We start from the raw sequence: 22,984 nt of genomic DNA on the forward strand, positions 1-22,984 counted from the left end.
CGAGTCCATCGAGTCTTTTGGAAGGTCCTGTGGGTGGGGGACAGCGGGGCTGTCAGGGGCCTCCTCAGAGAGAGGGACACCAGTGTCCAGGAGAAGCTCTGGAATGTGGCCGGGCTCTGGAGGGAGACATGCACAAAGAGATCTTTTATGCTCCACCATAATGCAAACGGGCCAGAGGACCAGCACAGAATACATAATCAGCTGCCCTTCATCTTCACCATTGTGCAGGGCCACTGAAAGGACACTTTGAAGGCCAGTCACACACTAATTAAAAAAAAACTGCCAGTCTCAAATCAAATACCTCCACACCGGATATACTCCATTTTGTTACTGGGATTTTGTTGGAATTAATGATGCTGTAGATTTTTTGTTTTTATGCAAGGCTGTTCATCCAATGATGCAGTAAAATCTTTAGGCAGAACAGGAAAACCTTCAGGTGCTAATTATTAAGGAAATTGTGCTTTTGACATGGATACATATAGGCCGTACCATCTTTCTGTTTCTTCCAGACAGTAAAACAACATGTAACAGAACCATAAAGAGTACTTAAACATTCCCTGTTGATTACAACAACACTGCTCCTGCGTGTCAAGTGCAATGAACTGATCAAGCAGCTTTTTTCAGCATACAGTATAAAAATCACACGACTATCAACTGGGTCTCATATCACCAGAAAAAGGCTGCAGTGCATTAGTTTAATTAAAAAAAACACACAACTGAATTATGCAGTAGCATAGTTTAAATAAAAGAACAAATACTAGTTTAAAGTACCTGACACAATCCCGGTGAGATCTTCTAGGCTTATTTTCTCGGGCTGTGGGGAAGACTCCGAGCTGGGGAACACAGGGTGCAGCTTTGGTGGACTGACAGAAACAGAGGCAAAAATTAGGGCATTAGTATGCACTCTTTAAAAACTCTAAAAGTGTATAAGAGTGTTGTAATGTCCTTGCCACAGTGATGCCAGATGGTACCTGGACTGGTCTCGTGCTGTGCTCTTGAGCTGGGGACTGCGAGGTGGACTGAGGTCAGAGGAGAAGTCCCCAGAGGTCTCCACCTCGTCGCGAGGGTCACGGGGGAGCCGTCTGTCAAACGACAACTCGGGGAACGTCATCGGAGACACAACTGCTTCTATCAGATGCAAAGACTTCATGTTAGCAATATCCTCCCAGGAAAAAAGATTATAATCTAAAAGCGGACGTAAAAAGGTGTGGATTTACTGTTTTGAATGTTTAAACTGTTTTGGCACATTATGAAAATATTTACAGTAAGTGTTAAATGTGCAGGATATGGGTGCGGACGACATGAACATACAGGGTTTTAATCTTAATTTTTTTTTGACAGTTGAAAGAGCTTGGGGCATCTAATCCCCGTTGAAGTGTTTTCACAAGATAAACCATTTTTTGAAGGTACCATCGGCAATGTCTCTTTGCTGCTTTTTCCCGGAGGAGGAGTGCGTTGTGGAGGACGGACGTCTGGGTGGAGGGCTGCTTGCAACCTGCGGGGGTCCATCTCTTATAAACAGAGATTCAGTCAACAAATGGAGACTGTGGTCAGTGAAAGCTGTGGACTGGGGCTGGCTATGGTCTTCTAAAAAGGTCACTCTTGGTTGTGAAGGTGGTACAGTGTTTCTGGTGTCATAGGGTACATAGGAGGGGGTTCTGGTAGTTTGTGGAGACGGTGGTCTGTGTGAGACCTTTGATTTGAGGGGGGAGTGGGTGTGTGAATGGTGAGAAACTTGTTTTCTCAAGGGAGAGTCGGGACGATGTACTCGTTGTGGGGAGAGAGGTCTTGAGGTAAACATGTGTGAGATGGTGGAGCGGACTGCCCTCTGCTGGTAGTTCCTGTAGGCTTCCTCTAAGGTCTCAGCCTCCTCCTGCAGCTCCTGAATCCGAGCCTTGGCTTCAGCCACCAGCTCCATGTCGGAGTCTGGAGAGTTATTCCAAGGCGACTTGTGTCCTCGCATGGTCCCATCTGCTTCACAAACATCATCATAACCCACCCTGGCCCTCAGCAGAGCTCTGTCCACATAGATGTCAGGGGGAACCAGCTTGTCAGCGCTGAGCTCCAGTATTGAGCGATCAACGAGAGAGGGCTTGGGGTTCCGGAGCACTTCATTTTCAAGAGCTGCCATCACCGCATTGATAAAAGAAAGGGAAAGAAAAAGGAAGTGAATTAAACACTAATACAAAATACCAACAACTAGTTTTGAAGAACTATTTACATGCATTTACACCTAGATAGGGAATAGGGAGCATGTTTGAAGTCTTTTTTTCCCAAAAACTTCCAAGAAAGAGAGCCAGTTCATGAAAAGCAGAAATTAAGTTAACTACAGTTACAGTATATTGTAACATTCAAAATTTCAAACAGAAACCGACATGGTTAAAAGTTATTAATCACACTAAGATGTGGCAGATGTTCATGGGGTACCTTTTTGAGTTTGGCGAAGCTGTAACTTTATTTCCTCAATGTGGTTAGTCATCCACTGTGACTTCTCCTCACACTTTGTCAACTGAGCCTTTAGCTGAGCACACCGCTCTACCTGCAGAAGACAAGAAGACATAACATGAGAAGTTGTCGGCACACAGTGCAAGTCTGTGAAAAGTATAGGTATGCACTGCTGGAAACACAGATTAAACAAGAGATTTCCCGAAGGTGAGCCAAAACCGTGGAAAAAGAATACATGAATGCTAACCACAAAGTTTCCCACACTCAGCGGGAGGCTGGGATGTGACTGACCTCACTCTGGAGCTTTGCCTGCAACACCTGTTTCTGGTTGTCAAACTCTTCTTCATCCAGTCTGCGAGCGCTCTGCAGTCTCCGCAGCTCCATCTGCATCACCAGCTGCTCCTTGGACGGCTGGCCCAAATCTGAAAGAGGGGTTGTTAGAGTCAAAACATGATTTTAAAATTGCATCCTGTTTGCCAGTCCAATGTCTATTTCAGCAGGAAAGCTATCTGAGGAAAACGCAGATACAAATGGGGTTGCTCTGATTTAGGGTGTTATGTTTAAGTGCTCCAGTTCATGGTTTGAGCTGTATGGATCTGATCAGCATGAGAGTACAGCACATGGGGCTTTGAAAAATGTTTCTGCCTTTTGTTCGTGATGAGGAGAGAGGCCTACTGCCCCCATGCCTTATCCTCAAACAGGAAGAATTCTGTACCCCTCAGAGAGAGGCACAACTTTGGTTCTCAGTCATGGGTTACGGGAGCCCTCTGTCTCTGCACACTGTGCTCTCTGCTCCTCTTCACTCCCATTTCTCATTCCCACTCCCTTATTGGATATGTTTTAGAGAGTAGTCTGCGGAGCTACAAACACAGCACAGAGGCCCCAAATTGGCAGGCAAGACACACTCAAAAAGACTCAACTGAGCCAGAAGCAGTGGGACAGACTAACATGAATGCTTCACAGTACACTGCATCTCCCACAGCTCACAATGAGCCCACACTCAACACTTTGAATGCAACATAGGAACAGGATTTATCTTTACTTTCAAGGTTTACAATAGGTAACTCTCAGACATTGAATTTACCAGCTACAAAGGGAATCCGTTGTACATTATTACAGAGAGATAACCCTGATCCAATCTAAGCTAATCCTCACCAGCATGGAGAAGCCGGTTCTCCTCTTGGGCCTCCTCCAGCTGTTTCTTTAGCAGCCGCAGCTGGCTATGCAGCTCTGCTTTCTCTCTTTTTAAGCTGGGGTAGTCACTCATGGTCTCCAGTCTTTCCTTTAACAGCTCCTTCTGTTGAGTCAGCAAAGAAATCTGCTGCTGTGCTGTGTCCAGCTCAACCTGGAAAACAGAAGGGACATGAAAAGAGCAGGCAAAATAAATGTGAAGAGTCAATTAATCACTTAGACTGTGTAATTATTACATTACAATGTTATCACATCACACAGTGATTGCGAGTTTTGTCTGAATACAAGAGTTCAATTAAGTTTTGTGCCTATTGTAAATTGGAGAGGATAAGGTTAACACTGCAAGATGACTGGGGTTGTGTTATTTACCTGCAGCCGACTCAGCTCTGAACATGCTCTGCTGTGCTCCTCTAATTTGCCATTAATTACAGCTGACTCCTTTTGGATACGAACAGTTTCCACTGAGAAATAAAAGGGAATGTAAACACAAAATCAAACCAAAACATTGGCAATAGCAAACCAGTCAGTAGTCTTGCTCTCATTTGAATACTCACTTTTGTTTCTGTTCTCACTCTCTGTTAGTTGTTCGGTTCTCTTGATGAAGTTATCCTTTAACTCAAGCTTATACCTAATTGTATAAAAGACATAAGAACAACAATAAAAAAGGAGTTATGAAACTAAATCAACACAAAAACAGCTTGGAAATCCATGTGGCCTTTTTCCATTACAGACAAGTACAGAGTAATAAACCAAACCAGCTAACATCTTAATGTGTTAAAGCAATGCATAATTTGGTCAAGTGTATAATCAGGTCCCAAACTGTTACTCCATAGTCATGGCTGCTGAGAGACTGCTCACCAGTCTTAAGCACTACATATCTAAATAATTTATTATAAATAGTAAGTCATAGTTTTGATGTAGTAACTCATGAGCACATTAGCACCGGACTCTAAATGTTTGTGCTCAATTTCAACTTATTTACGGACGAAAAGAAAACTGAGTCTTACTGACAGCATTAAACATTTGCTATAGAATGGAATATATCTTTAAAGATTTCAAATATACATTGTACATACAGGCTACGTTTTTGACTTTAGTGAAATCTTCTGGTCACACAATGACAATATCCCTAAGAAGGATTTGTACACTAAATTTGACAGATAATGTGAAAGAACCAAGGGAACATATCAAATTAGACTGCCTGTGTGTAACCAACTGGATATGTCTAACTGGTGGTGACAGTATAAACCAAAATATATAATAATAAAAAAAAAACAACAGACAACACAAAACACCTGGAAAGTTCATTCTGCATCCTTTGGTCGTGCGTGTCCTCCATCGTCTTCACTGCCAGTTCTCTCCTCCTCAGCAGCTCTTCGGTGGTCTTGATCTTCTCATCATACATTTGACAAGTCCTATCATCATCGAAACACAGGAACATTCTTCTTGAGCCAGTTGTCACAATGAGACAGCACATTGTCCCTCTACTAACATGGATGGTAAAAAACAAACAAAAAAGCTCGTACTTTTCAAAAGCCTCGATTCTCATCCTCAGCTCATTCTCTCTGTTCCGCACCGTTTCGATTTCTTTCAGGACTGACTGTCTCTGCATATACACATTTTTTTCTTCAATCTAAAGAGAAGAGAAATACAAACGACAGCGTCAATTGCACTGCCTTGGATTTAACCAAATAGAATTGTTACACGCATGTGAAAGAAGAAACAGAGCACATTATCATATTAGCAGTACGCCACCTCTTGTTGTTTCTTTAGTCGATCAATGGCATTTTTCTCCCGCTCCATCAACGCCTTTGCCTTCATTTCGTAAGTCCTCTCCAACTCCTGCTTCAGCTTATCAAATTCTTTACGGAAATTTGCTTTTTCTTCCATCTTCACCTTGGCGATTTCAACATCTTTAAAATGTTCCATCTTAAGAAACAAAAAGGAGGCGAGCTACAGGATTACACATCATCCACTCAGAAAGGTAAAGCATTCATGCCATCTACCTACGCCATAAATCATTTATACTTTTAAATGTTTAGATATAGATTAGATAGTTTAGTGTAGATATAAGTATGTAGCTGTGCTTCATACAAACCTGCTCATACAGTTTTTGATTCATTAACTTACTAAAAAAATATATATACACGTGACGTACCTTTGTGTTCATTTCTGCTTGCACCTGTGCTTCAATTTCTTTTCTATGGGCATCCAGTTTGGATTGGAACGAAAACCATTTGTCCCCACTGTAATTGAAGCTCTCATATTCCTTATCAATCATTTTCATCTTCTCAACTGTATATGGGAGAAAGAAAACATTAAAAACTGCATTGAAAGGCATCTGTGTGGAGAATATTTTAAAACGTTATGTCATCATACCGAGAGACTCTCCGTAACTTGCTGTGCTGGTTGTCTGAGTGTCAGCATCATGGCACAGGCTGTGAGTATAACGGTGCGTTAGCTGTGTTAGAAGGCTGATCAGGAACCCTGCTGGACGAAGAGAAAATATATCAAGGACAGGCCTTAGGAGCAGGAACAACTTTGTTAAGGAGGAACAGAATGTGGCATACCTTTATCAGGGTTATCTTTGTTTGAAGACTGTAAAAAAAATAAAAAAATAAAATAAAATAGTGTTATTACTGACAACATTTATACACTACCGGTCAAAAGTTTGGGGTCACTTACAAATTTCCATTCCACTCCATTATAGACAGGATACCAGCTGATCTGGGTGGGGGGGCTGATCTTTAATGCAATATCTACATTTCCCATTATCAGCAAACATTCATCCAATGTTCCAAAGGCACATTTTGTTTACTAATCTGATATTATTTTAAAAAACTAACTAAGAAAACATTAAACAACCCTTTTGCAATTATGTAAGCACATAATGTAATCTGGAAACTGCTGCCCTGCTTAAAAAAAACAAGGCAACTGATCTCAGATGGGATTCTGTCTATAATGGAGTCCAAGGGAAATTTGTGAGTGACCCCAAACTTTTGACCGGTAGTGTATTTATTCAAGAGCAACATTCAAAATGGTAAATTGTGTTGTTATTACCAATGAGCTGTAAAGGGCTGATTCAGGGTCAATTTTAAGAAGCTGAAGAAGGTCTCCTTTAGTGAAAACCTGCCAAAATGGATAAGAGACCCAAATCTTCATCTGCAATGATGTGCTTTTTAAGCTACGGTCAATTACACAAATGCTTATGCTCACCTTGTCTTTGCAAAGGCCACTTTCAGGGTAGAACACAGAAAGGGTGTACTCATACCCTGAGGTGCGGAGATGATCGCACACTATGCTGTTACAGGCTGAGACCAAAAGAGGTTCAGATTTCACAGTTACTGGTCTGGGGACTGGTTCTCCTCCAGTCAAAGGTGGCTGTTTTAACTCCTGGATAAGCTGATTCCGCATCTGTGTCTGAATCAGATCAAAAGAGAACAAGAGGTGTGAAAACTAAACTCTTTCTCACGCGGAGGTTAGGAGAGTAACGCAGAGAATGCAGCGACTATATTATTAGCATGACTTACTTTGAGTGTGTCTAGCACTCCTTTATTTTTAAAAGTTTGATAGAGTCTTTTCCTCAGCTCATCTGGAGATAACGTGTTTTCCTTGACCGAGGACATAACTGTCGAGTGTTGTTTTGTAGGTCCTAAAACTGACAGGAGGAAAGAAAGGTAGCTTAGACAACAACACGGCAAAGCTGCCACGGCAAGCTAGAGAACAAACCTGCGGTTTTGAACAACTTTTAAAATGGTCTTACCTGGTGTTGGACTGTTATTACTGTGTCTTCTTAACACCTGAACAAAAGGCAACTCAAAAAAGAGAACAATCTCTAGCTAGTTACCAGCCTAACGACCAGTCTTAGCGTCCCTTTCGAGGAGGTGTGCCTCAACCATGGAACCATTTAAATCCATCAACGGATATTTTCTTTCCGGGCGCACAGTTATGATGTAACACAGTAAAAAGCAGCAACTTAATAATTATTTAATGTATTATAAATATATTCAATTCAAGTCGGATTTCTTTTGAAGTTAAGTTAAACACAGCCCCAGCTGAACCGGTTTCCAGTAAATAACTGATAATTACATTGCCGCTTGCCCATGTCGTCATCTTTGTGCGACTGCTATCGTTTCTCTCCAGGAAGCAAATTATCAGGTAAACAAAAGTCAGTGCTATCAAAGAAATACGTTTTCACTGTTGTTCTTGCTTTGCGTCCCTATTCTAATTCAAGGCGTAATGCGTTTGTTATGGTCTTACAAGAATTACGTAAAGACTCAAACGACTCCAAGCGTCTGAGGAGCACTGCGGCTAACGCTAGCTTGCTAGCTGAAAGGTTCAATCAATTGGGTGATATTGACATTGATATTTGGCAAGATTAAATGGTTTGACCTATTGTTTTGACTTGTTTTCAGGGCAGTTTGGCTTTGCTAAGAAGAAGGGGAAACAATGTCTGGAAGTTTTTATTTTGTCATGGTTGGTCATCAGGATAACCCTGTATTTGAAATGGAGTTCTTGCCAGCTGGGAAGGTTGAATCAAAGGTACCATGTCTTTATTAATAACACCAGCAACTATTCTACTACATCTTGTGCAATAAAACTGGTAAACAAATGATAAGTGTTATTCAATAGCCTAGCAATAGACCTCGGTGTAATTGTCAGGATATTATCTAGGAAGTATGTGACCACATTAATCTTTAATGTAAGTGGTACAGGACTTTTACAGTAATTTATGGGTATTGATAATGTGTTTTAATTTGATATGATTTGTGTCATTACCAACAGGATGACCATCGTCACCTGAACCAGTTCATTGCACACGCTGCCCTGGATTTGGTCGATGAAAACATGTGGCTGTCCAACAATATGTACTTGAAAACTGTGGACAAGTTCAACGAGTGGTTTGTTTCTGCCTTTGTTACTGCAGGACATATCCTTTTTTTTATTCCATTTGATTCTTCCCTTTTTACTCACTCACAGAAGACTATACATAATTCTTGATTCAAAATCAAAACTTGATCAAATATTGCCACATTGTAGTTTACTGACAGAAGAGTGACAAAACACCCTACGTGGCTAAAATATCATGTTTAATAAACTAATTTCAGTGTGCATCTGTAATTTGGATACAACTATGTAAGATAACCAAACTAAAGTCTATTATTAATCAGTTACTTGTTTAGTCATTTATCAACTAAAAATTTCATTTTTTTTTCAATCCAGCTTGTTAAACGTAAAGATTTGTTGCTTTTCTTTTTTTTATATCATTGTAAATAGAATATTTTTGTTGAGTTTTGGGATTGTTGGTTGAACAAAACAAGCAATTTTAAGAAATTACCTTAGGCTCCGGCCAATTGTCATGGGCATTTTTCAACATAACAGAAAAAAATATTTAACAGGTTAATTGATAATATTAAATAATGATTAACTGAAGCCCCACTGCCATTATTTAACATGCTAATTTGCGGTATGTGACATATGAAGTCAGTCATATTGTGTAATTCTGTCAATCAAGGAATTCATTATTATGGTATTTTCTTTAATTATTTGCCGTACATATAAGATTCATCATGCTGCATGATGTGCGACAAGAAGATGGAATCAAGAACTTCTTTAATGATGTATATGATTTATACATTAAGGTAAGTTGTCTCCCATATGATTTGAATAACTCTGCTTGAGATAACATTTGGTCCATTTCTTCCTTCAGCGTTTGATTTAAATTTATTTTGTCTTCCAGTTTGCAATGAATCCATTTTATGAAATCAATGCACCAATCCGCTCTACAGCTTTTGAGAGGAAAATACAGTTTCTTGGAAAGAAACATCTCCTGAGTTAATTACTTCACATGCACAAGGATTTAAATGTGTCATGTCTATCTGTACATATACCTAACACAAACTTGATGTCTGTCTTTCTTTTCCTGTTTCACAAATGTAAAATGTATTCAACACAAATTTTCTATTAAACATTTTCTTGAGTGATGTAAGGTAAAGTTTTTTTATTTTAACTTCTTGCAATGAGTTGAGCCGTGAGAACGCCTGAGGTCGGTTGATGATCAACATTAGACTTTCAGGCATTACAACTTAAACTTGTTCCAAGTGTGCTTGACTGATAATGGAAGAAAAAACCATTGTGATTAATCGACACAATCTTGTGCCTTGACATAGACACCTTATCTAGCGGTTTAGGCATTTTGTCATTGCAGTGGTTACAAAGTAAAGCAGAATGTTAACATTCAGTTCCAACATTAAGATAATAAACACACAGAGTTTTCCGGCTACAAAACATGCTTTAAGAGACAATTCTCAGCGGGTTTATTTATCATTTGCCATACCAGTAATACAACTTTGAATATAAATTAATGTGAATGAGAAACAAGGTAAATACCATTTTAAACATTAAGCTGTGGGGAAAGACTTTAAACTGTAAGTATAAAAATGTTATGAGTGCTTTAAAGATCAAAATCATTATTTAAAACAAGCCCAACAATGAGGATTACAGTTTCCTTATTCATGACTGCTATTCCAATACACTGTCCTCAAGGCAATATTGATTCAGTGATTGTTAAGGTAAAAACGGTTTACAAAAATCAAATGTTTTCAGAAACTTAAATACAACATATGCCATGCATGTTAACTTTGCTTTAATATTGGTCTTCTATTGGGGATCTTGTCCCTCAGTGCTTTCAGCACATCATCTATTCACTAAGCAAAATGTGCACAAAGAAGACTTGAAGGTGCAATAATCACGACAAGCCTTAATTTGTTAGTTACACATAGTTAATTCTCACAAAAAATGTTACTGGGCTTTATAATTTAGGCAGTTATTGTTTGTATATACTGTAAATACATAGACCATTACTCTGTGTAATTACATTAAGGAGTAAAGTTCAGAAACCCTTTCATGATTGCATTCCCAAGGTAGTACACTATTATTTTTAAGAGTCACATTATAATATGTATTCATGACAGAAAACCATTTGAGAGAGAAGTGAAACTTTTCAAATACATTGCCTTTGTTTTGTCATGACAGACTTTTAGTTCCCAGTAAGTAGTCCTGGGCCAAAACAAAATATATTTATTATTCTGCTACTCCACTACTAATCCAAAGCCTGACTTTTGAACTGTGGCAGGGCTGAGTAAATGATTCAGTGATTTCGTTTATTTGTAATTAGACTGGGATGAAATTAATGTTTCCTCTTTCCCTTCAAATAGAAGTCAAACTATTAGCATTATCAATCCTTCAACGGTATAACAAATCATGAAGCCAGTAGCATAATTTGTTTAAATAAGATGTTATTACAGCATTGTAAACATACAGCCTCATCACATAAACAGGCATAATGGCAAAGTAGTGTAAGGGATAACCCCTGAATGTTATGAACAGCAAGTGGTAGCAGAGCGAGGCTTTCTGTGAAGCTTAACTGTGTCTGTGGGGATGAGGTGGTCCGTTCTTTCATCCAGTGCCAAGACTCTACGCACTGCCTCCTCGAAGGCCACCGCTACATTGGTGGCATCCTTGGCACTGGTCTCATAATAGGGGTAGTCGCCGTTCTCCTGGCACCATTGCCGAGCCTCCTCAGAAGACACCTGCCTTTCTGTAACGTCCAGTTTGTTGCCCAAGACTACAAATGGGAACTTCTCTGGCTCCTTGACATCTGCATAGTAGATGAACTCCTTCTTCCAGTTGCCTAAGTTGAGAAAACTCTGGCTGTCATCTACACTGAATGTGAGCAGGCAGCAGTCAGAGCCACGATAGAAAGGAGTCCTCAAGCTGCGAAAGCGCTCCTGTCCAGCAGTGTCCCAGATCTGTAGGGTAACCTGGTGGCCATCAACCTCCAGTTCCTTGTTGAGGAACTCTACACCAATGGTGTGGAAAAGGTGTGCATCAAACTTGTTGGTAACATAACGATTCATGATGGAGCTTTTTCCAACACCACCATCGCCCAGCAGAATGACTTTAAGCAGAGATGTCTTTGTTGTCATGGCTATTCACTCCCGATTGACCACTTTGAAATAATGTACCTAATGGAGAGATGCAATGTGCAAAAATAGATTTGTATTACCTGTACAACACTAAAATATACATTTTTGTTAACATATGACCACTAACCAGTTTTTTAAGAATACAATTACTTATAGATATTTTGAGCATTTTTGTTTTACCCCTGATTGATTTTGGCCTCCTCCACTTGTCCAGATCATGTGCTGTAGACCTTATAGTCCTTGGTCACATGCTCATATGTTTAATGTTGATGCTAGCAGCCATGTAGGTAACGTTCAGCCAGCTGTAACACAGCGGTTTCCTGATTAACCGATGGCCGAGGACAGCAGCTGAGAAGCCATATTGCAATATATCACTCATCTGCTACCAAACGTTCAATACACTGTTTGCGAGCAGTCCGACAGGGTATACATTTTAGCTTGTGGCATATAACGTACACGATATTAAACTAATAGCTGTATAACATGGTAGCACGGTAGTATGAAGTCTAAATTGTGTGTCTTTTAGCTAGCTACGTGTTAGCTATGCTAGGCTAACATAAAAAAAGAAAACAAGGAAACACAGCTGGAGTTAGATTGATGAAATACACAGCATTCGCTAGCTCAGGTTTACTTGCAGGTAATATTGCGTACCTTACACTTTGGGCCAGGCAGCGGTTGGGCCAACAAGAAACACGAAATAATATTAAAGTCAATAAATATGCTTGACAGCTCCTCGTCTTGGTGTGGCTCGAAATAAGGTCGCACTGTGTCCTGGTGAACCCATAAAGCTCAATGCTAACGCAGCTAGCCGCTAAGAAGCTAACGATACACGGGTAGCCTCGGATCATGTGATCTTGTCAGACAGAAACAACCAACGAGAGCTGAGGTGAGGTAACGCTAACGTAATTTAAGATAACCCTGAGATAGGTTCCGCAGGATCAGGCACATACAACTTCTGGCTAGCTACATTATAGCTAGCACAATATATTGTTCGCATACGTTTTCCCGTTCTTATTTAAAAAGTCGTTCGACACGTACAGTTACGTTTAAACCAAGGACTCTGCTGCGTGTTCTTTAACAAATATTTATTTATTTGTATTATTCATGCACTCAACCACAAGAGAGCGACATTTAACTTCATTAATAATAATCTATACCGGTTACGGAATCCCTACTGTGGAAATGGCTATTTACTCTTTTTTTTCTTGTGGAGTGGCATGTCTCCAGCTACCAATCCACACATAATCCGTCCACCATTGGTCGGTACGGGAACTTGAACCCGACGCCCTACGGACTGGGGTATTCCCATAGTTAACTGATCTCGGCAGCTTCCTGGCTGCACACTAATACCCACCCGTTGCCTATCAATAAAAGTAAAAGGAATTGAAAAAAGTAATGGAAGGAATTTTACACCACATAGCAATACCATAATGTGGGCTAAAGCAACTTCAAATGTATCTACAACAATATTAGTAACACAATGTGGGCCTATATATCGTTTACTAACTTTGAAAAGTAAGCTTTTTCTGCAGTGGCCTCATTGAATAAACATTACTAACGCATTAAGAAGTGCATGTTAATGTATAGGAGCAGTAGAAGTAGTATTTCCCTCTGAAATGCAGTAACGTTAGTGGCAAACATTTTAATCAAGTAACGTTAAAGAAGTACCTTAACATTTGTCTAGTTATCAGACGGCAACATTATTGACTTTATGTACGTTTGGTGTTAATTGACTTCCTCGAACAATTTTCTGTGATGAAATACCAGCCATGCATCTATACATCATACATTTACATTTCATTTGTTGTGGCATTTCTTCAGTTGACAGACTATTTGCTAAAATTAACAGCATTCTTTGTCATATTACCTTGGATTGTTTCCACATTGCAACACTGGCATACGATACATTTCCATTACCAGAAAATTCTGTTTGCCAAAAACTACAGTAACTGGCATGATCAAGAAGATTCGGCATAGTACAATCATAAAATGTGTGGGGTAAAAAGGAGCAGTAGACAGAGTTAGAAAAAAAACTGATTTAATGTAATAGTACAATATAACATGCAAGCAACATTTACAGCAGTAATGCACTGATACATTTTAATATTTAAACTCACCAGCTTTTGAACCAGCAATTTAAGATTGAATTTCAGATATCATTTATCGAAGAATTCACATTACATATTGATTATTTGCAGTTCACTTCAGCAATCAAATACACAACAAAGGGCTAAGCACAATACTGTCATCTAACTAACAGACAAAGTTAGCATTTCCACCTATTCCTGAGATCGGAGTTACGTGTATTATGAGAGAGACCATTTTAAAAATCACAATAGAGAATAAAGCAGGCTGTATTGATGTAGAAGCGTTGCGATGGAGTAAACATGTATGCACTGACAGTACATCATCTTCCCTTGAGACCTCGTTTCAGTATCTTTTTGTGGATGTCGTGTGGCTAAGCCATTAGAAAACACTGAGACACTCCAGACCATAAGAACAGACAGGAAATAGGAATCTTTAACATGTGTCAGAGCAGATTTTCAAAATGTAAATCCAGAGTGACGATACTTCTTATGCAAGTGGACTGACATCCTCTTGACAGGGCCCTGAAGTCAGCACAACATTATCCAGCCCAATCTCTCCTGCAACAGCTTTCCCATGCTGAGCTTCAAAGGTAATCTGAAAGACATTGAATAGTACCATTGCATCTTTAGTCTGTGGATTCCATCAGTGAGTGAGTGAACAATATCAGGGTGGTCTTGCGAACATACTGTGGACCACATGGGTTTTTGAGAAAAATCCAGCATAGCTAGTCACTGCATAGACTCATGATACAACATTTGTGCTGTTCAATTTGCTTTGGCTGTTATTAGTGTTGTTAGCAGTTACAGCACTGGTTTGATAATCAACTATTACTAATATGTCTTTTAGAATGATAAAATGTCTCACAGATTGTGGTGCCTCCTCTTCCCAGGCCACAGTGAGGAGCTCTGTCTGCCAGCCCTGGTCTCTGCTTTGCCTCTGCTCCCACACTGGGTACGCATTGTTATCCAGCAGCACCCTGAGAGTCCCCACATCATGGCCCACGAGACGGTAGTCAAAGGTGAGGCAGAAGCTGCCCTGCTGGGCCCGGTCACTGAGAAGCAACTTTAGCTTGGCTATATCCTCTGGCTCCCCTAGGAACCCACTCATGGCCATGTAGTATTCACCACCTGAATGAGTTTGTAGTACTTATAAGTGAATTCATCTAAATTCACAAAACATTAAGTGAATCTTAAAAAACATAATAATTAACTGGTTATTACCGTTATGGTAAGCTACACTCCAGTCCATGTCGTCAGCCTTGTCTTGGACCCACTCACATGCTCCCTGATCAAAGTTGCAATCCATGATGAACTCTGGAGTGTAAAGCGATAGGAGCACATTAGCAAATTAGTCACATAAACAGTCATTGTATAACAATAGCACATAAACAGATATTTGATTACCTTCCTGAACTGGTGTCATTTCAATTTCTTTGACTTCTGTGGCCGGTCCAAACACTGATTCAAAGTCCTCCGATACTGTGTTTAGAGAATAAAGTAACAATTTGTGTGAATTCATAAATCTTCTGCTAAATATACTGTACAGTATACACAGTTGACAGTTTATTAGGTATCACCTAGCATACAACAGTCCTCTTGCAATAAATCCATCTTTCATAGAGGTTAGAATGTTCACTTCGAACAAAAACTGAAGTTAGGATTTATTTCAGGGCTGCATTCCTTTTAGCAAGGTGTGCTCTATAAATTGGCAACGGAATGTATATTATTATAGCAAAATTGAATAATCAGTAAATGGGTAAAAGCAGACACAATTGTATCACAATTAAACTCTCAAAAAATCTAAAGTCCTAAAATCTCATAAAATAGGCTGCCTAAATTTTTGCCTCATAGACTTGACAAAGACATTTTTTTTTCAAAAACTCCTCTCAAAAAACGCAATCCTAAAATCTTACCCTAAAATAAGTTCCAAAATTATGCAGCAAAGACATTTTCCACAATAAAACAAAAGCCAGGGGGCCTTTTAACCAACAGGTGTAGACCTGCCCTGCTGTCACTCATTTCTTGAGATGAAACTACAACTTTAGGATACAGCCCCCCCCCAAGTATTTTAAAGCTCTTTCAGCAAAACCCCCACGGCAAGCAGCCTGAGAGCATCAAACAAGTGACAGCTGGGGTTATTGAACCTGCTCACCCAAAGTGAGTTAGTGTTTGAGAGGTCTAGAGTGCTGATGACAGACTTTCCAACTAGGAGTCAAGTCTGTTTGCTGACAGCTGTTTTGGGGAAAACATAATAAAAGGCTTGGGAGCTTAAGTGACCTCCCTACCTTCCTCACCCTCCTCCCAGGAGATGGGAAGCAGGATGAGCTGTATCCCTGGGCTCTCACATGCCGACAGGGTAAAATTCCTCTCTGGAGGTGACGGATGTCTTGGGGCTTGTCTCCTCTTGCTATCTGAGTTCTTACTCAGGCTCGGGGGTTTCCATAAAGATCAAGATTAGTGGTGAAAGGTAAAGGTAACCTCATGTATAGGGTTTCTCGTTGAGATGTATACCTCTTCATGACCACACTGCGGGCCACTCTTCTCTTTTTATCTGATGAAAGTGTCTGGAATTGTTGCCATAAGGTGGATAGATAAATACAACTTGGGTGTGAATGATGTAGTAGCAAGCAATCATGTTTTCTAAACAATTATATTAATTCAGGTAATTTCTTCATTTACACATTGATGGGTTCTTATTTAGATCTTAATATTTTAGCTATAGCCAATGGTTTAATATTATGAAAATGCCAGCTAAGAGTTAACAGGACTTTTAGTGTTAGTGACCCTGTTTTTACAATGCTATAAAACATGTCACCGTGCTTGTGGCTCTTTGTGGAAATAACAAGGTCATCTTTGACTAATCAGTATCAATTTGTCTTAACATGCTGTTGTACTGTACTAAAACAGGTCAACACATATGTGTTTTTCCATTGTCAGTAACAACAAACCTTCCCAGACTTATTCATGTTTAATTAGTTCAAATAATATGTTTGTTTGTAGATGTATGTATGCACTAATCCACCGATATAGGGTAACTATTGTGGAAATATCTTCCTTTCTGATTCTGATTCTGATTATACAAAATCTTGGAGGAGCCTGGGGACATGAAGCAACAAGCCCCTTTCTTCTCCAGTCAAGGTCTTAGACGTGACCTACTACTTTAACTGCCAACTGACAAATCGATAATTGTTTTCAGATGCTGTGTTGACACCAGAGCTAAGTCTCTGTAGAAACTGAGTGTGTTTAGTCTATAGTATGGTTAATACATTGTGGACCACCCAGAATTACTGCAAGAAAGCCAAACGAAAGGGCACTTACTAAAAACATCTCCTCTTGGATTGAGCTGGTTGTCTTCCTCTTCCTCCTCCTCCTCCTCCTCTTCTTCTTCTTCCTCAGGAAATTCATCCACCCGTCTCTGCTCAGTCTCGCCAACGTAGACCTCTCCATCGTAGTCAAAAGGCTGCTCACGGATCTTAGGAGGCGGCGTTGCCACTGGTTCAGGGATAATATTTTTGATGTCGTCGTTGTCCGGTGTACCTCCCAGAATCCCGGGTCTCACTTGGGAGTCTGGGATGGCTGCAGGCAGAAAGAGAAATCAGATTAGACATGTGGAACTACACTCATGAGTGGGAAAGACATTATTTTTCCAGGATTCACATGTGTTTGTCGTCATGTATTTTGCAGCTGCCGTTGTGGTCCTACTTCATGCAGATAAAACATGACAGCAACATTTATTGCACATAACTTTAATTAGTGTTTTCAAATTGCACAAGCATTTATCACACAAGTTCTGTATATGACGGGTCATGCTGAGGATTCAAGGTCTCATATCAAGCTGTGTGCGTGGTGGACGAACAACATTTCCAATGTGCAAGGCAGATAATTTGGAGAGGTGTTCTTAAAACTAGGAGGCAAGAAGAGGGAATGAATGGGGATGCAGGGTAGGGCAAGAGCAACATAAACAGAGTCTTGGATTTCACAACATCTCACCATTGAGGAAATCATCTGTCTTGCCTTTGTCTCCATCCCACGACCTCTGATAAAACGGCTTGACTACAAAAAATAAAGGCATCATTCATTTATGCTGAAACCCCTTGCATACTGTGTTTATGTTTTGTTTTTCTACATGGGGCTTCACATGTTGTATTCTGGGCCTGCTTTATAAAGTACAGCACAACCTGTCTTTCTCCTTCTTAAGATAGATGGCTACTGTACAGTGTCATATACACAGGTGTGTTTTCAATCTGTGGCTCTCTCCTGCTAACATCTGTTAAGAGGAGTGGAGTCTGAAAGCAGGAAACTAGCCTTGGCAGGACTCTTGTTTGTTGATGTTTAAAGGGTTCAGATGAAATATGCGGCTGTAAAACTGCTCCTGATCGATTTGACTGACTACTCTCACATGGGAAAGGCCTGAGACGAGAGTTTCTGAAATGTATTTGTGACTGGAAGTGTAATATCAAAAGGCATTCCTTAGACTGATGAATTCATAATTCTGTGCAGCAGTTATTGGATCTCACCGGAGCATTCAAAGCCATTGCCTCTGAAGCCAGACTTGCACCTGCACTTGTAGAATCCTTGAGTGTTCACACAGACAGCATGGTGGCTGCACTTGTGGGTTCTGGCTGTGCACTCATCAAGGTCTGAAATTGGAAGAAGTCTATTTGTACCTTTAGGAGCAGAATTGATCACAAATGTTCCCAGTAATAAATTTGTATACCTTACCCACACAATCATATTTGCCGTCAACATATTTCAGGTCGTAGCCATCCTGGCACTTGCAGAAGTAGCTTCCAAAGGTGTTCACACATTGTCTGTTGTATGGGCAGAGGTTCTTCCCAGTAACACATTCATCAATATCTGAAGGGAAACAAAACCAGGGTGGACATTAAAGGGCCTATGGTTTTATTTTTATAGAGTTTAAATTATTCAAATACATGTAAGCATAGTTTTACCAAGGACAACACCATCTTTGTGGGGCACTACTCTTCTACAGAAGAACCAAATATGCACGCCAAGTGACCATGGAGAACCTTTAATGTCACATTAACCACATGTCACATTGGGCAATATTGAGAATAGCAGTCCACTATGGACTTATTTTGGCTTATTTCCACTTCTCTGTGCTTCCACCGAATTACGTGGAATCATCAGCTGCTGTTTTTTTTATCTTCCAGCAGAGAGCTTCACCATTGTTGGTGTAGCCTCCTGAGTGCATAACACCATCTTGGTGATCATAACCATGATTCCCAATGTCTTCCCACTTGCATCACTGCTAATTTGTGTTAGAACACTAATCGTAACCTCACCATAAGAAACACTTTTGAACGTGACACAGTGCCAAATAGTTGTAGTAGTCTATTGCTGTTAGAGACAACACTTTAATTCATTAATGACCTTCATATTTTCATTCAGGCATGACATGATGTCACTTTACTTATATGTATCTAACTATTATTAATGCCGTGACCTGCAGCTAGTTAGGGGTCTATCATGTTTAGTACAAACTGAACCATTGCTATTCTAGTTCAAGTTTAAAATTGTACTTAACATTATTAGAAACTACTTTATACTTTCATGATGTATACAGAAGAGATGTCTCTGTCTCATAAGGGGTCATTATTTGTCTCTTATGTTACATTACATCTGGCAATGATGTACTTGTTGGTGCATTAAAAGTGTACTTCTGCCGCAACTCTGATCTTTGAGTGTGTTGTGTCCACGGTAATAGTGAAGTTAAATGCTCCAGAACTATTATATTACTTCCCCTTTGTGACCAGTATGCCAGACTGGCTCTGTCGCAGCTGAAGCAGTTTTGTGGAAAGAAATATAACTTAATTGCATCTATCTGAATTACAAGCCAAGCATGCAAAAGCCACATACTATAATCTGTACAGAATTGTTCTACTATGCACACACTCAATAACAAGCCAAAGCCAATTCTTTTTTACTTTGTATTCCTTGTTTAGAAAAGGGCTATGCTCCATCAGATTTTTCCCTCTCACACTATGTGCATAAAAACCAGTCCCAGTCAGTCACTGTATTTATGATCTATTGTGTGCATGTGGTTGCTCACCTACACAAGTCCTCCCATCTTGCGCCAGTTGCAGCCCCGCAGATGGGCAAAGGCAGCGAATCTCCCCCTGAACTTCCTCACAACCATACTGACAGTGGGCAATAGAGCATGTCATAGAATCTACATGAATACAAACAAAAAAGCAAACATTTAAAAATATTTAAACTTGGAAACTTAATAGGGTAAAGTAACACAATGGGACTTACTTGCACAAGATCCATCAGGCATTACGGTGTAACCATTGAGACAGTAGCACTTGTAACTTCCATAGGTGTTCATGCAGCGATGCTCACAGGGCCGAGGCTTCAGACCACACTCATTTAGATCTAAAAATGAGAGTAACCCTCATTTGTTTCACCCGCAATACTTGTTTTCTAAAACCTAAAAAATGTACAATTAAACTGAAATGCTTTTTATTGAAAGACAAGAGATAAATATTTGCAAAAATGAAAACATACTTAAAATAAGATAGTAATACCAGTCACAGTTGGAAATTAGATTGTCCTGTACCCAGTTTGACCTAAGTTTTCCAGACCCCAACCACTCACCTTGATTACATGTTTTCCCGGTGTATCCAGGGAAACACTTGCATTTGTTGGGGCCAACACACTCTCCGTGCTTGCAGCTGTGGTCACATTGAGCTGGTAAAACATTTAACATGAAGAGAATAAAACCAGAAATACCAGTGATTTGAGAATAATGGGTTATAGTCAAACCACACACCACACATTTCTATTTTGCAAGCAAGGTTTTTCAATCTAGACTGTCATTTACTCCACTTATTCGGGGTTAGAAAAAAGAACAATTGTTAGGACACTGTGTATTATGGCCGTATATATATATATATATATATTTAATGTCTTAATCTTTGAATCAATCTGGACTGCTATTACCCTCACACTGTCCTTTACTGTTCTTCTTCCAGCCATAGCAACACTCCAACCTCCTGCCATAGCGACACACACCTGGTTGGTTTCCAGTAAGGACTTGTCGGTAGTGCCTTTGTACAAAAAGAGAGGAACTGAAGGTAAATTGTGTTATTTCACTGTTTCAGCTACATTTATAGCCCACCCTGGTTAATGCATGGAACATCAGATAGAACATTTGAAAATATTATGACATATTACAAAATAAAATATATTACCATGAAACAAAATTATCCCAACATGTCCACAGTCTCACTGCGCTCTCCCAATTGTAGATTTTAGCAATCATTCTCTTTTAATGTAGGTCCTACTGGTCGTTGTGTGAAAAGACAACCTAAATAAATTGTCCCCTCACAGGCTTGCTTAGTGATAAAAGTGGGCTCCCTGTGGTGCAACAGTCAGCTGACAGGATGTAGGCTACAGATGGAGAAAAGCACACTAATCAGACACTTCCTACGTTGCACATTGATACCTTATGCACAACCACATGTCCTTCTTTTTCCCTGTATCTTGATCGTCATCTGGAGCAAATTTCTGGATTTAGATGAGAATCTACTGTAAAGTTATTCTCAGTGTCAGGCAACGGGTCAGCATTACATTCAAAGTAACCCACATACTGTATAGATTATATTGCATGGGTGTATTTTTAACCTGTAAATTAAATTAAGATATTAGGATGCCAGTTGACTTTGACATTAAACGTATGTCCAAAAGTCACATCCGAATCTGACTTTATAGCTTTTAGCATTATTATGTCTATATTTAAGCTCAGTGCTAAACTCTAATATCCGGATGTTATGGTGTTACAGGGATAGCATATTATACCATCCTCGGCTCCAGGGGGACTAGGGGAATCTGAGACTTGATAGAAATCATCCAGAATAGCCCACATAAGAGGGGCTCCTAAGTGTGACAGGTGCTCTTCAGTTATTAACAGTTGCTGTGCTACATTTAGCTGATGCACTGCCATAACTGTCATAGTCCTCTGCTGGCAGGGGCAACAGTGTGTAAATACCATCAAAACAACAGTTTTCCCTGTAAAGATTTAAAGCACATCATTCTGTGCCAGATAGGGGGGGGGGTCATCTTACTCATTAAGCTCCACTTATAGTAAAAGCATTTGGAGTAACTAGTAGTTTAATGGTAGTAATCCCTCTTTTGGCTACAGGAAGTTGGCAAAATTGTATAATAGCCAATTGGTGGCAGTGCATTTCAAAGGTAATGTGATACACACTTTAAAATTTAGATATCTATTTGGTATTATCCTTGACTGAGTATACAGTATATCCAATTAAAGTTAAGACCTGCTGCCGGTCTTAGAGTAGAAACATCCAACACCACATCTAACTGCTGCTCTAGTTCATTGACTTACCTATGGGCTTCCGCACTGCCAGAGGAGATGTGTAGAATGAAAAAAAGAGCACTGACCAAGGTGTACGGCTTCATGTCTGTGACGGTGAGCAGCTGCAGAGCTTTGCTTCTTGCAGGGCTGATTTAGGTTTCTGTGAGTTCCGACTATTCCTCCTGAGGGCTTACGCTCATGAAAACTCTCAGACTGGAACAGATCTTAGTTGAGCCTGCTCACAAGGCACGGCAGATTTTGTGTAAATCCAGAGCACAAAGTTGAGGTCTCCTCCTCTCTCTCTCTCTCTCTCTCTCTCTCTCTCTCTCTCTCTCTCACTCTCACACACACACTCTTCAATGCTGCAGTTATACTCCCTGTCCCATAGTTTGCTTCCTCTTCTTTCTCTCTGAAATTCCAGAGGTGGGTTGACACTGTGAAATGACACTGCACTGTGGGGGATAGGTTGTGACTTTTGGAGGTAGGATTGGGTTTGTAAGGGGGTTGGGATTATGTTTAGGGGTGCTCCTCTCTTCACTGAAACCTTATACAAGACCACATAAAAGTCTTCCTGTGCAGTTGGAAAAATCATACTAATGGAAAACTTTCCACTGCAGCGCAACCTATTTATTTTTTCCTTTTCCTTTGTGGGATAACATAAACTTTATATGCATTTGTTGCTTAATGATCTACCTGTGCTTTTTTCTTCTTTCTTTGGGATAATAAGCTGTATCGGCTAATTCTGTAACTCGGACATGCATAGACCTGTCATTAGCAGCTGCAAAGCTCTTTGATGTCTAACTCGCAGGTAACACATAAAGTGTTTGCTCCCTCACACATGTTAATTTCCAGTTTGGCCATAAACATGTTTAATGAGTTCTTACTCTTTCAAAGTGAGCTCCAACATCTGGTCCTGATCCTCTGTACCTTTA

At 39.9% G+C, this 22,984-nt stretch overlaps 4 protein-coding genes and 1 long non-coding RNA gene across 12 annotated transcripts in view; 2 read left to right on the forward strand and 3 right to left on the reverse strand.

Annotated features, from left to right (window-relative positions):
* ofd1 (OFD1 centriole and centriolar satellite protein) overlaps positions 1 to 7,632 on the reverse strand; it is a 9,019-nt gene extending 1,387 nt beyond the window's left edge. For 2 of the 3 annotated variants that reach the window (XR_004658631.1, XM_034886623.1), the window contains exons 1-19: positions 7,400 to 7,632; positions 7,167 to 7,294; positions 6,853 to 7,056; positions 6,697 to 6,765; positions 6,207 to 6,234; positions 6,016 to 6,123; positions 5,795 to 5,931; positions 5,392 to 5,565; positions 5,163 to 5,269; positions 4,932 to 5,051; positions 4,191 to 4,264; positions 4,006 to 4,097; positions 3,601 to 3,790; positions 2,737 to 2,867; positions 2,428 to 2,539; positions 1,411 to 2,124; positions 972 to 1,128; positions 772 to 863; positions 1 to 116 (exon numbers count right to left, since the gene is read on the reverse strand). The exon at positions 1 to 116 ends at the window's left edge or, in 1 of these variants, runs on beyond it. Coding sequence is in view for 1 of the 3 variants with exons in the window: in XM_034886623.1 (XP_034742514.1) it covers positions 1 to 116; positions 772 to 863; positions 972 to 1,128; positions 1,411 to 2,124; positions 2,428 to 2,539; positions 2,737 to 2,867; positions 3,601 to 3,790; positions 4,006 to 4,097; positions 4,191 to 4,264; positions 4,932 to 5,051; positions 5,163 to 5,269; positions 5,392 to 5,565; positions 5,795 to 5,931; positions 6,016 to 6,123; positions 6,207 to 6,234; positions 6,697 to 6,765; positions 6,853 to 7,056; positions 7,167 to 7,262 (2,721 nt within the window). In the remaining 2 variants the exon portion in view is untranslated. Of the gene's footprint in view, positions 117 to 771; positions 864 to 971; positions 1,129 to 1,410; positions 2,125 to 2,427; positions 2,540 to 2,736; positions 2,868 to 3,600; positions 3,791 to 4,005; positions 4,098 to 4,190; positions 4,265 to 4,931; positions 5,052 to 5,162; positions 5,270 to 5,391; positions 5,566 to 5,794; positions 5,932 to 6,015; positions 6,127 to 6,206; positions 6,235 to 6,696; positions 6,766 to 6,852; positions 7,057 to 7,166; positions 7,295 to 7,399 lie in introns of all 3 variants that reach the window. The other variant, XR_004658630.1, reaches the window with a different exon arrangement.
* Positions 7,559 to 9,613, forward strand: trappc2 (trafficking protein particle complex 2). Of its 2 annotated transcripts, none has more exons than XM_034886634.1 (5): positions 7,559 to 7,794; positions 8,052 to 8,178; positions 8,422 to 8,566; positions 9,193 to 9,278; positions 9,377 to 9,613. In XM_034886634.1, the coding sequence occupies exons 2-5, from the start codon at positions 8,086 to 8,088 to the stop codon at positions 9,473 to 9,475; spliced, it is 423 nt and encodes a 140-aa protein (XP_034742525.1). In that variant the 5' UTR covers positions 7,559 to 7,794; positions 8,052 to 8,085; the 3' UTR covers positions 9,476 to 9,613. The 2 variants fall into 2 exon arrangements, with proteins under 2 accessions (XP_034742525.1, XP_034742526.1); XM_034886635.1 differs by having other exon boundaries at positions 7,561 to 7,794; positions 8,422 to 8,571; positions 9,198 to 9,278.
* A 301-nt stretch (positions 9,614 to 9,914) lies between these two features.
* rab9a (RAB9A, member RAS oncogene family) lies at positions 9,915 to 12,552 on the reverse strand. 4 transcript variants are annotated; one of them, XM_034886630.1, is made up of 3 exons: positions 12,276 to 12,552; positions 11,805 to 11,926; positions 9,915 to 11,663 (listed from the first exon to the last, which is right to left on the reverse strand). In XM_034886630.1, the coding sequence occupies exon 3, from the start codon at positions 11,622 to 11,624 to the stop codon at positions 11,016 to 11,018; it is 609 nt and encodes a 202-aa protein (XP_034742521.1). In that variant the 5' UTR covers positions 11,625 to 11,663; positions 11,805 to 11,926; positions 12,276 to 12,552; the 3' UTR covers positions 9,915 to 11,015. The 4 variants fall into 4 exon arrangements, with proteins under 4 accessions (XP_034742521.1, XP_034742522.1, XP_034742523.1 ...); XM_034886631.1 differs by having other exon boundaries at positions 11,805 to 11,972; positions 12,276 to 12,479; XM_034886632.1 differs by having other exon boundaries at positions 12,281 to 12,473.
* On the forward strand, positions 12,425 to 17,793 carry LOC117953519. Its single transcript, XR_004658632.1, has 3 exons — positions 12,425 to 12,510; positions 14,602 to 14,730; positions 17,108 to 17,793. It is a non-coding gene; the product is annotated as an uncharacterized LOC117953519 (long non-coding RNA).
* Positions 13,650 to 22,402, reverse strand: egfl6 (EGF-like-domain, multiple 6). Of its 2 annotated transcripts, XM_034886624.1 has the most exons (13): positions 22,083 to 22,402; positions 20,678 to 20,784; positions 20,333 to 20,425; positions 19,991 to 20,110; positions 19,785 to 19,904; positions 18,434 to 18,568; positions 18,229 to 18,351; positions 17,702 to 17,764; positions 17,030 to 17,287; positions 15,116 to 15,190; positions 14,933 to 15,025; positions 14,577 to 14,839; positions 13,650 to 14,306 (listed from the first exon to the last, which is right to left on the reverse strand). In XM_034886624.1, the coding sequence occupies exons 1-13, from the start codon at positions 22,154 to 22,156 to the stop codon at positions 14,199 to 14,201; spliced, it is 1,632 nt and encodes a 543-aa protein (XP_034742515.1). In that variant the 5' UTR covers positions 22,157 to 22,402; the 3' UTR covers positions 13,650 to 14,198. The 2 variants fall into 2 exon arrangements, with proteins under 2 accessions (XP_034742515.1, XP_034742516.1); XM_034886625.1 differs by lacking the exon at positions 17,702 to 17,764.
* Positions 22,403 to 22,984: the final 582 nt, after the last annotated feature.

The sequence above is a fragment of the Etheostoma cragini genome, chromosome 11 (assembly GCF_013103735.1).
Source record: "Etheostoma cragini isolate CJK2018 chromosome 11, CSU_Ecrag_1.0, whole genome shotgun sequence".
Lineage (NCBI taxonomy): Eukaryota > Metazoa > Chordata > Actinopteri > Perciformes > Percidae > Etheostoma > Etheostoma cragini.

Coding starts and splice junctions, on each gene's coding strand:
- trappc2 (XM_034886634.1), top strand. CDS start 8,086: ATGTCTGGAAGTTTTTATTTTGTCATGGTTGGTCATCAGGATAACCCT. Junction 8,179..8,421: donor CTGGGAAGGTTGAATCAAAG/GTACCATGTCTT, acceptor CATTACCAACAG/GATGACCATCGTCACCTGAA. Junction 9,279..9,376: donor TATATGATTTATACATTAAG/GTAAGTTGTCTC, acceptor TTTGTCTTCCAG/TTTGCAATGAATCCATTTTA.
- rab9a (XM_034886630.1), bottom strand. CDS start 11,624: ATGACAACAAAGACATCTCTGCTTAAAGTCATTCTGCTGGGCGATGGT.
- egfl6 (XM_034886624.1), bottom strand. CDS start 22,156: ATGAAGCCGTACACCTTGGTCAGTGCTCTTTTTTTCATTCTACACATC. Junction 15,191..17,029: donor TCCAAGAGGAGATGTTTTTA/GTAAGTGCCCTT, acceptor CTCTAAACACAG/TATCGGAGGACTTTGAATCA. Junction 15,026..15,115: donor AATGACACCAGTTCAGGAAG/GTAATCAAATAT, acceptor TTTACACTCCAG/AGTTCATCATGGATTGCAAC.